The 12,551-nt window shown below is 35.0% G+C and overlaps 1 protein-coding gene across 2 annotated transcripts in view; it reads right to left on the bottom strand.

Moving 5' to 3' along the window:
- Positions 1-3,225: 3,225 nt before the first annotated feature.
- LOC109236999 (lysosomal Pro-X carboxypeptidase) overlaps positions 3,226-12,551 on the bottom strand; it is an 11,512-nt gene continuing 2,186 nt past the window's right edge. The window contains exons 3-10 of one of the 2 annotated variants that reach the window (XM_019403241.1): positions 11,876-12,009; positions 11,007-11,119; positions 10,777-10,900; positions 9,843-9,998; positions 4,291-4,443; positions 4,107-4,186; positions 3,670-3,719; positions 3,226-3,544 (exon numbers count right to left, since the gene is read on the bottom strand). In XM_019403241.1, the coding sequence (XP_019258786.1) occupies positions 3,414-3,544; positions 3,670-3,719; positions 4,107-4,186; positions 4,291-4,443; positions 9,843-9,998; positions 10,777-10,900; positions 11,007-11,119; positions 11,876-12,009 (941 nt within the window). In that variant the 3' untranslated portion in view covers positions 3,226-3,413. The remainder of the gene's footprint in view (positions 3,545-3,669; positions 3,720-4,106; positions 4,187-4,290; positions 4,444-9,842; positions 9,999-10,776; positions 10,901-11,006; positions 11,120-11,875; positions 12,010-12,551) is intronic. The other variant, XM_019403242.1, reaches the window with a different exon arrangement.

The raw sequence follows: 12,551 nt of genomic DNA, 5'->3' as shown, positions 1-12,551 counted from the left end.
ACTAAATTTATACTAGGAAGCAACCGTCAAAGGAAAAGGAATGATGGGAAGGTCATAATGAGAACTGTTGCTTCATGATTAGTGAAGCCGTAAAAAAGCCTTAAAAGGCGCTGCAAAGTTGCAGAGCCAATAAAAAGGCGCCACATGTAATGAGCATTAAATGGAAGTGACAATTGAAGCATCGATTCTAACATAGCATTAATGGCGGTAAATATTCCCGCTTCAAAGAAATCCACTTCCCAAATATTCAATTGATGAATAAATGGCAAGTGGGGGGACTATCTGTATTGGGTAAAAATGAGTTTATGCATATCGAAGTGATTGAAAGATGACATGTCATGACACGTAAGCATGTCAAAGAATGATGATTAGCAAAGAGGCACGAGTTGCAATAGATACAAGCGGAAGAACAAGAAGAGGCACGAGCAAATATTCGAAAGACTCGATGCTCGTACCTATTTAAGTCTAAAAGCTGAGAAGAATGAACCTGACAGCACAAGAGAGCCCAAATACAGTATTTAATAAGCATTAAATACTGAAAACGTTAGAGAATCTATATTAAATTACAATGATTATGTAACATAGCATTTAATGCCTTTAATAGTCCATAATGACCTTTATGACAAAGGCAAAACGTATAACTTAGAAATAGCTATAAAAGGGAGAAAACTGATCATTTGTAAGGACACGAAAAAATCAACTGAATACATTGGATTACTTTGTTTTCTGCTATCTATTTGTTATCAAAATCAATTTCTTTTATTCATTTTCGATTATCAGTAACCCGAGTTCTTCTAAAAATAAAGCTTTGACTGAAATTCCATTTTTTGGTTAAACAGTTTCACCTTAAAAATAGAACATGTTATTGGGAATTTTCTAACTTCTAGGCCATGTTTTTTGTTTTTCCTCCAATTTTTCTTTTGTAAGTGAGGAACAATGTGTTTGTTTATATTAAGATGTCTGAATATGAATATCTTGATTATTTAAGATTTAAACACTTAATAATTAAAATTGTTTATTTTCTCCCGATGTAATTTAGGGGTGTTCAAAACCGAACCGAAATCGAAGACCGAATCTAAACCGAAGCTTAATGGCTTATTGATATCGGGTTAACGGTTTAACGGACGGGGAACGGATTGAAATTTTTTCATTAACGTCTTATCGATTTGGGGGCGGATTATTCAATTTTCTTAACGGACAATTCGTTAACCCGTTAAGAATATATATATATATATATATATATATATATATATATATATATAAATAAAATTCAATCCAAACGCCACCGGTGATATCATATCTCTATGTTCTGCATCCAATCCAAACACCACCAGTATCATAATCGGCCAAGCGTTACCATTGACCTTAAGTTTCGCTTAACTTGCCATCATCAAACACGTGTCATCGCTAATCTAGTGCCTTTTCATTCACAAGCAGATAGTACATAATAGTAGCAGGAAGAAAAGGCAGCATCACCTCCAAATTAAAAGTGAAATCGGTTATTAACATGGTAATTTTACCTTCCGGTAGAAAATAAATGTTGTCGTTAAAGTGGACCATAAAACGATAGTAATAATCAACAACCTTGGTTCAAACTTCTCAACATGTAATGAGTTCAAATTCATCATGTGAAAGAGGAAAGAGACTCATTTAGTTGACCATCGGGCTAACTTGGAACTACTAGAAGAGAGTGTATGTCTTCACACAATTCAACTGCTTGTGGAACATGTAAACCTTGCCACTCAGTATATTTGTTGCGATAGTACACCCTCTGTAATGCACGCAATATAGATTGAATTAGGCCGATAAACCGCTCGATTACCGCCCGATAAGAGCTAAACCGATACCAATCCGCCAGATATCTTATCGGGTGGCTAGCGGATTAATACATTTAAAAGCCAATAACCAATAAGCCAAACCGTTAAGAGTAAATAACCGCTCAATCCGCCCGATAAGCAGCTCTACGATGTATACTATAATTTATCTTTATTAAAAAAAACTAATATAAATTTAAATGAAATTACAATTAGATATTATATCTATAAAATATTAGAAAAGATCTTGATTTACGTTGCGGTGTAGAGAAACTACTTGTTTGATGCACCTTATTTTAAAAGCCAGTAACGATGGCAAGGGCGACGGTAGGGTCAACGATGACAGTTGAAAGATGGTGGCTGGTGATGATAGTAGCTGGTTGAAGAGGCTGGTGATGGTAGTTGCACTGTAGTGGCTAGAGATGATGGTTGCGTGGCAGTGATCGACGGTGGTATTTAAGCGATAAAGACTAGTAAAGGAGGTGACCAGTAGTGGTTGGTTCCGACTTACAGTTAACCTTAAACTTATGTAAAAGTGATTGGTGATGGAGGTGGCTCACGGTTGGTTGGTTGGCGTTGGTGATCGTGTAGTGTTGAAACTTACATAAATGTCCCAAATAAGTCTCAACTTACCAACCTCTAGCCATTAGTCATAAACTTACCAAAACTAGCCAAGCACATATAAAGTTGGAAGACCAAATAGATAAGGTTTTTTTTCTCAAAGAATCACATGCAAAAATCACCTTCCATATTTTCAAGCGTGATTAGCAACATTAGATGCAAGACCGAAAGGAAATTTCATGGATGAAGTAGCAAATAAGGTGATGAAATACAAAAAAAAAAATACAATATTCCAAAAATCTAAGCAGAAAAGGAACTTTTTCAATCGGTATAGTTGAGATTCATTGAAAACATATAGATAAGTCAATATACAAAATTTGAGGAAGATTGGAGGTGATTTGGACTGGGTTTGTATCAAAATACGTAATTAAATCGAGTTCAAAAAATTCTTCTGCGACACATGTATCAAACATGTATCACGTATGTATCTCACGCACAGGTATACATGGATATACATGTGATACACAATTGATACAAATATGATACATATGTGATACACAAATGATACACAGTGTGATACACATATTATTTTTTTCATGTTCAGTTTTTGTTTCGAATTTTCAATTCAAACCACCTCAAAACTTTACCAAATCATCCCAAAATTGAGATTCAAGCTCCTTAAGATGTACCCAATCTATTTTAATAATACACACTCAAAAGAAAGCAAAAGTTGACATTTTTTTGCTACTAATAGCTAATTGGCTAATATTAGTAATATTTTATAAATTGGCCAACTTTTGTAATGAGCTACTTATAAATGGATCGGCGAAGGTGATGCCTGGTTATACCCTGAAAACTAAATATTACTTGTATTTATCTATTAAGCGATTTGATAGTGTAAAATGTTAGTACATAAAACGCCCAAAGAAAATATAGATGGAAGTAGTTTCTCTTGCTCTGACGACGCTTTTTAATTTCTTTTACAATGTCCAAAGTAACATGATGTGCCTCTATCAAGTTACAATATGCATATCACATCTAATTTTGTTTGAGATCTCTATAGTACTCTTCTAACCACTTTCGAATAATAGCCACTTCTTGCTTCCTTTGCATGATTAACCAGTCTGGATCATTCTTTGTCTTTGAGCGAAAGTCAACATGGTGTGCACCTAATTAAATTTAAGAAAATTAGAACATGAAACTAGTAGTAAAATAAATCAATGTCTCTAATCAACTGCAATCATTTTCAGAATGCTTTAAATCAATGAAGATGATATATTGAAGCATATGATACCTTTCTGAGTTACGAGCGCCACAATGCTAGCTGATATATTTTTCAGAACACTACAATAACAAAAAGAAAAAAAATCAATTCGAGTAACGGTAAATAGAGTGTATGAGTTCAAAATAAATGTGCTCTTATTATATGTATGCATTTTAATTCTTTTGCCGCATATACATAACTCGAGCAGAAATCAAAACTTTAAATCGAACTCAGAAAACACGTTCTAGATCTGTCTTTGAAGTTATAGTCCACAAAAAAGTATTTTAACCCTTTTGAGGTGAATAAATAAATGAATGAATAGAAAGTAAGGTAACTTGTCTTATTTTCCATGTTACTAATTCAACTTTAATAGACGGTAACATGTAATTATCTTTAAATAAATTAAAAATATAAAAATTATTTAATTTATTTGTCACATGTATAGAAGTTATATTCTCTTAACTTACCCTCCTCTGCTCCATGGATCTTGCATTCCGTTAGAGAATATCATATTACTGCCAAATCTCTTAAGAACTTGCTCAATTCTCTGAAATATAGACATATTTTTTTTCTTCTTATTTTCGTGAATAAAAAATATGTAAAGAGAATTTTCATTTGTTAACAAAAAAATATATAAATTAGAAAACTCACATAGCCAACAAATTCAGTAGTGATCCAATGTGGTCGAGGCTCTACTCCATATTTCTTCTTGCAATCTTCTGTAAATTCCTTGTAACTATAGGAAGATGGAGGAAACATGCTTTCATTTGAACAAGTCATTGGCATAACCATTTCTGTACATGCCTTAACTCAAAAACCATGAAAAAACACACACAAAAATTAGGCATATATTAGACCAAGATTTCAAGAATCATTTTATTTTAATCACATCATAACCAAACTAAGTTTAATATAAGTACCAGTGGCAGATCCAACAATGAGTTTATGGATTTGACTGAACTCAGTATTTACGGTACTGAAAAATACGTATAGACAACAACAACAACATACCAAGTGTAATCCTACCAAGTGGGGTCTGGGAGGGGAGTAGGATATACACAGAAATTACTCTTAATTACCTTGGTGAAGGTAGAGAGACTACTTCCTGTAGACCCCCGACTCAAAGAAAAATAAAAGAAAAAGGCGGAAACAACAAGTAGTAACAACCGCAAGATAAGGAGATAAGGTGATAGGATAATTAGAGCGAGAGAAATAACATATAACAGAAAAATCTGCGGATAAAAAGCTACAAAAATACCATGCTAAAAAAATACGTATAGATAATGTAAAGGATACTAATAGTACTAATAGTTAACCATTGTATTAACTTAAGTTAGTTAGCCTAAACCATAGTTAGTAGTTAGTTAGATAATTAGTTGTATAAATGATAGTGGGACCACTTGTAATAAGCCTTAGTCGTCATTTTCTAATAAGAAAATCAGATTTCTCTGTTCCATTGCTTCCCTTCTCTTCTTCTCTTCTACAATGGCGGTTATCATTTCTTCTTAATCTCTCAGAATTGAATGAAGTTTACATGGTATCAGAGCTTCTAGTGACTGAATTGAGGGATCTATCACAGGATTTGAAGTGAAAATCGAGGAATTCCAGTCCATGCATGTTCATATTGTGTTAATTGTAGAAGATCGTTTGTAAACCCTAAATTGCTTGAATGGCGATTGATGAATCGACTAGCAATACTTCAGACGGAGCAGCTAATCGAGTAATTTCCATGGCTCAAACTCTCGATTACACACATCCGCTCTACTTACATCCTTCAGATGCACCAGGTTCTCTATCGGTAGGAATTCAGCTGATTGGGATGGAAAACTACACATTATGGAGTCGTGCAATGAAAGTTGCACTCTTAGGAAGAAATAAACTAGGTTTTGTGGATGGATCTGTCGTGAAGAAGGATTTTGAAGGAGAACTTCAAAAACAGTGGGAAAGGTGTAATGCAATTGTGGTTTCATGGTCAATGAGTAATGTGAATGCAGATCTACTCAGTGGAATCCTATTTCGTTCTGATGCTGTGTTGGTTCGGAAGGATCTCAAGGAACGATTCGACAAGGTAAACACCTCTCGAGCATATCATTTGCATAAAGCAATTGCTACTATTACGCAGGGAGTTTCCTCTGTTTCTGTGTATTATTCTAAATTGAAAGACCTTTGGGATGAGCATGATTCCATAGTTCCTCCTCCTTGTTATGAGAGTGAGCAATCTAGGGAACACACTCAATATTTGGAGCGTCAAAAGTTATTTCAATTTTTAATGGGACTAAATGATGGATACAGTCAAGCCATATCTCATATTTTGATGATGAATCCTGAACCCAATGTAAATCAAGCTTATGCAATGGTAATACAAGATGAAAGCCAAAAAATGCTGACCGGAGGACATTGTGCAATGACAGAGAGAATTGAGCCAACTGCTCTTTATGGTAGTAAAGGCACAGGGCAGCAGTATCAAAAAAAATACAATTCACACTGTGATTTCTGTAACATGAAAGGGCATACCAGAGCTGAATGTTTCAAGTTGATGAAATGTGACTACTGCCAAAAGAAGGGACATCTCAAGGAGAATTGTTACAAACTTAATGGTTTTCCACCAGATTTCAAACCAAAGAGACGGGCTAACAATGTGAATGTGAACCAGTATAACATTGATGCCTATGACCAACAGGTTGCTGGGAATCAACAGACATTTGCTTTTGGTCAACAGCAACAGACTGCTACCCCATAATTTACACCACCTGTGTTCACTCAGGATCAATACAATCAAATTCTGCGTATGTTAAACAAGTCCAACATTACTGAACCAAGTGCTCATATGGCAGGGGCAGGTAATGTAACTTGTAAGTCAGATGATGATATTTTTAAGTGGATCATAGACACAGGTGCCACTAATCATATGATTGGTGATGAAAGTCTATTACAATCTAATACTGCTATGCCAGCTGATGATGCAGGGAAAGTACAATTACCTACAGGAGATTCTGCACAAATTTCACAAGTTGGAAATTGCCAATTAACTGGAGGTGACATTATCCAGAATGTCCTATGTGTGCCAGCATTCAAATTCAATCTTTTGTCTGTGTCTAAGTTGACAAAAGAACTGAATTGCTATGCTATGTTCTTTCCTGATTTTTGTCTGTTTCAGGATCTTTATACTGGGAAGGTGAAGGAGACTGGTAAAGAGCAGGATGGGCTGTATGTGATGTATTCACAAAGAATCAGGTATAATGCAAATGCTAGGAAGTCTATGGCTGTACAACAGAAGTCTCTAGCTGTTCAACAGAAAATAAGTGCAAATGTTTGGCACAAGAGGATGGGGCATGTTCCAATCTCTGTCCTAAGGAAAGTTCCTACTTTTAATAAAGATAGTTTTGCAATAAACCATTGTGATGTATGTCCACTAGCAAGGCAGACTAGGATTTCTTTTCCAATAAGTCATAGTAGAACTGAGGATGCTTTTCAGTTGATACACATGGATGTATGGGGACCTTACAAGTCTGTTACATATGATGGAATGCACTATTTCCTTACTCTTGTAGATGATCATACTAGATGGACTTGGACTTTCCTGATGAGAGTCAAGTCTGATGGTATTCTCCTACTACAGAATTTTATCACTATGATACATAATCAGTTTAATAAGAGGATTAAAGTTTTGAGGTCAGATAATGGAACAGAGAAATCTGATTTTCTTATTAGAAAATGACGACTAAGGCTTATTACAAGTGGTCCCACTATCATTTATACAACTAATTATCTAACTAACTACTAACTATGGTTTAGGCTAACTAACTTAAGTTAATACAATGGTTAACTATTAGTACTATTAGTATCCTTTACACCCCCCCTCAAGCTAGGAGGTATGAAGACATTCTTCATTCCTAGCTTGGAATGCAAGTAGTGATGCTGCACAACCCACAACTACAGATAACCCAACTCAAATAGGATTATTACCTACAGATGATACAGAGATGACTTCCCATTCACCTGTGAGTCATGATATTGCTCCTCCAGCTGCTTCACCAATCTCTGCTATTGACTCTTCTACTGTCAACCCTGTTGAGAGGCCAAAAAGGACTACTAAGCCACCAATATGGCTTAAGGACTATGTAGTTCCAGGGAAAGGACCTCACTCTTCCGCCAATTGCTTGTATCCTATTGCAGATGTTGTGGCTTACAATGGTTTATCTGCTCAATACCAGAGTTTTGTTTCCAAGTTTTCATTAGAGACTGAACCCCAGTCTTATGCAGAAGCAACTAAGGATCCTAGATGGATTGATGCTATGAAGGCTGAAATACAAACCTTAGAAGATAACAAGACCTGGAAAGTGGTGCCATTGCCCCATGGTAAAAGGGCTATTGGTTGTCGATGGGTATACAAAATAAAGTATAAAGCTACAGGTGAAGTTGAAAGGTTCAAAGCAAGGCTTGTGGCAAAAGGCTATAGCCAAAAGGAGGGCTTGGATTATCAGGAAACCTTTTCTCCTGTAGTAAAAATGGTGACTGTTCGATCAATTATTTCAGTTGCTGCATCTAAGAACTGGGCCATACATCAGATGGATGTTTACAATGCATTTTTGCAAGGGGATCTCAATGATGAAGTGTATATGACTATGCCTCAGGGTTTATCTGCTGCTGCAGGAAAACAGCAGGCCTGCAAGCTGCTTAAGTCACTCTATGGACTCAAGCAAGCCTCCAGGCAATGGAATATCAAATTGACTTCTGCTCTACTGGCTTCAGGTTTCACTCAAAGTCACCTCGACTACTCCTTGTTTACAAGATGTCTTGCTGGGAAAACTGTCATTGTCTTGGTCTATGTGGATGATCTTTTGATCACTGGAGATGATGCTACACTCATTCAAGATACCAAGGATGTACTGCAGAAGAATTTCAAAATCAAAGACTTGCGGGAGCTTCGATTCTTTTTGGGCATTGAATTTGCCAGGAATCAACATGGGATACTAATGCACCAACGGAAGTATGCATTGGAACTTATTTCTGATATGGGTCTAGCAGGTGCTAAACCTATTACCGCACCAGTTGAACTCAGTCAAAAGTTGACTACTGCTGAATTTGATACACATCTGGGCTTAAAGGATGATTCACCACTTACTGATCCTGGTAGCTATCAACGATTAATTGGGAGGCTGCTTTATTTGACAGTTACTCACCCAGATATTTCCTATGCTGTCCAAACTCTTAGTCAGTTCATGCACTCTCCTAAGACATCACACATGGAGGCTGGTACCAGACTTGTTCGATATATCAAGCAACAACCTGGAATGGGGATTCTTATGTCCTCTACCCCTTCTTCTCAATTGCAGGCATTTTATGATGCTGATTGGGCTTCATGCCCTTCCACTAAAAGATCTGTTACAGGCTACATGGTGAAGTTAGGGGATTCTTTGATTTCTTGAAAATCTAAGAAACAAACCACCATCTCCAGAAGTTCAGCTGAGGCAGAGTACAGAAGTTTAGCTTCCGTGGTTGCGGAGATCGTGTGGCTTGTTGGTTTATTCAAAGAGTTAGGTGTGCAGATTCAATTGCCTGTTTCAGTACATTGTGACAGCAAGTCTGCTATTCAAATTGCTGCCAACCCTGTGTTTCACGAACGTACCAAGCACATTGATATTGATTGTCATTTTATTCGCGAAAAGATTCAACTTGGTTTGATACTTCCAGTGTATGTGTCTACTACAGAGCAACAAGCTGATATATTGACAAAAGGATTGACTTCCATGCAGCATCACTACTTGCTTTCCAAGCTAGGAATGAAGAATGTCTTCATACCTCCTAGCTTGAGGGAGGGGGGGGGGGGGGGTGTAAAGGATACTAATAGTACTAATAGTTAACCATTGTATTAACTTAAGTTAGTTAGCCTAAACCATAGTTAGTAGTTAGTTAGATTATTAGTTGTATAAATGATAGTGGGACCACTTGTAATAAGCCTTAGTCGTCATTTTCTAATAAGAAAATCAGATTTCTCTGTTCCATTGCTTCCCTTCTCTTCTTCTCTTCTACAATGGCGGTTATCATTTCTTCTTAATCTCTCAGAATTGAGTGAAGTTTACAGATAAATTAGATATATTTTTCAAAATCTACACGTCTAAATTCTGAATCTGCCTCTGATAAGTACAAAGAATAATATAAATGGAATAGAATAAAAGATAATTATGTAAAGAATTCTAAACCTGCCAGTCCCAACCATGAAGGCCATGAGCATCATCACCACCTTCTAAATTGAAACATTTTTCTGTTTGTGTATAATTGTAATATAAACTTGCAGCAGCAAATGCCCGGCTGATTTTGGAAGCTCCTTTTGGGAATCCATCAATTATCTTGCACATCTTAATAAAAAAAAAAGAGTTTAAGTTTTATTCACCTGACAAAATTAAAGAAAATTACACAATTAGATCATTTATAAGATAATTACAAATAAAGTTTTATGATAAGTATTAATTGGTAAACTGATAAAAATGATAACTAATCTGATGTAATATGTTAAACTAATTAATCATGTACAAAATCTTCACATTGTCGTTGCATTAAGTGTTATGCACGAGCGGTGTAAAAAAATATTTATGCCAATCAGATTAACTTATAAGGTACCTACAAGTAACCATTGTGATAAACATTAATTGGTAAATGGATAAAAAATTGTATCTAGCATGTCATATCAGATTAAACTATACCGACTTTTGTAAAAAAAATTACACTATCAATCAGGGGCGGACCTACGTTGGGGAGAGGCGGTCACCAGAACCTGTTGGTCTCGGCAAAAAGAAAAAAATTGTATATAAATTCCATATATATCTATATATACAGTGAAGACGCCTTAAATATTTGACGCGCCCCTCTAAAAGCACAAAAGCTCCTCTAAAAGCACAAAAGCTGGACAGAGGCGCTGGTTTGTAGGAGTGCTTAATTCAGGTTCGAATCTGTGCTCCTACAAATTATATTTTGTTATATTATTTAAAGTGGTACCACCGTAATACTCAAACCCCGGGTCCACATCTGCTGTCAATGTATATCAAGTCCAACAAAAGTTGATAATAAAAAAAAAAAATGTAATTAAATGCAATGATTTTGAAACCAATTTAGAGCTAATTAAGCAGAATTAGCTACCTCTTGTACTGGATATGCTGGCAATGGCATCATAAAGTTGGCTTCAGTAGGATAATTTACCATTGCTGTATATACAAAAGCTTCCCATAGCCAATCCCTAGCTGAATAAACTGAATGTAAACCCCTAAAATATATATAAACCAAATCATTTTAATGAATCAAATTTGACCTTGTAATTTGCTACAATAAAAAATTATCATGTGTCTATTTCTATATTCAAATATACTTACTTGCAAGTTTTGAAAAGTTTACTAACTTTAGTCAAGCCTTCTTCATGTTTTGATAAAGCATCCAACTCTGTCCAACTTCCCTTTATCACTTTATAACAATTCAAGCTTGCCTCCTATTTGTGAGGGCAAAAAACAAAAATGTCTCTTATCCAAGAAAGATTTTATGAATAAATCCTATTCGAGATAAAAGATAATTACAGTAATCTTTCATAATAAAGTGAGATTAGTAACCTATAAATAAGTCAAGTTACTTGTTACAACGTGTTGAAAATACTGAGCGTAAAAATTCATTTACATGGTCAACAACGGTGGATCCTGATGGGTTCAACCTTTAAGTTCAAAGTTTTAAATTTATCGCACTTTTATAAGTAGTATTTCAAATTTTAACTTTTGTCAAAATTTACTATCTTTTTATATTTCTTTTTGAACCTAGTAAACAAGGCGACGTTTGTGCCAATGTATATAAATTAAATCTTATTCTTAAAAGGGCATCAAGGTGCATGAGCGGGGCCATGTAGGATCAAAAGATTATTTAAAAGAAGAGGATAGCAAGTTCCAAATTCCGCCTCGGTATGCAGGGGCAGATTTAGAGTGTTGTTATTGAGTTTTCGGGAACCCAGTAACTTTTGCATAGACGTTGTATTTCTATTAAGAAAGCCACTAAATATTTATAAATATCTAATTGTGAACCTAGCTAGTTATTATTGTATATTAATTTAAAATTACGGTAGGAACCCATAAACTTCAAATTCTGGATCCGCCTCTGTCGGCAGGACATGTATTTTTATTACTACGAAATTCATAAAATGAAGTAATTAATGGTAGAGTTACCAGGGATTAATCCATTGTAAAAGCTTAATATCACAAACCTTGAAATCTTGGGAAACAGCATCATAAAAGCTTGACCATGGAGTTATTTTGTCAAACTGCAAGATTGGTGCTGAAGATGCCACTGCACCTATGGCTATATGTGGGTACTTCAGTCTAAACCAAGAAGCCAGCACTGGTTGACAAAAGAAAAAGTTAAAAGGGGTCAGGAAAAAAAGTATTTAAGAGTGAAATCTATTTAGGAATTATTGGATAATACTCAACTTGAAAATAATTAACCTAAATAGCCGTTCACTTAACTGCTTAAACTAAAATAGCTAACGGATGTATAAAATATATAATTCATACTCCTATATAATACCCCATCCGGTCTATTTTAATTGATTTTTGGGCTTTTTTCATACATATTAGGAAATTCACATTTTAGCATTAGTTAACAATGAAATTGACCATATTTACCTTATTTTGTTCCTTGAAAATATAACAAATGCTCCTATACTCTTTACTCCAAGGGCAACTTTGAAAAAAAGAAGTTAATTCATTCTTAATATTTGGAAAAAATCAAATATTGTGGACCACAAAAAAAAAAATCAAAAATTCAATTAAAATGGACCGGAGAGAATATATGTATAACTATGTATAATATATATATATATATATATATATATATATATATATATATATATATATATATATATATATATATATATATATATA

Source organism: Nicotiana attenuata, unplaced genomic scaffold, assembly GCF_001879085.1.
Source record: "Nicotiana attenuata strain UT unplaced genomic scaffold, NIATTr2, whole genome shotgun sequence".
Taxonomy (NCBI): Eukaryota; Viridiplantae; Streptophyta; class Magnoliopsida; order Solanales; family Solanaceae; genus Nicotiana; species Nicotiana attenuata.
Note: the sequence above shows the minus strand (reverse complement) of the source record. Positions and strands in the feature narration are given on the sequence as shown.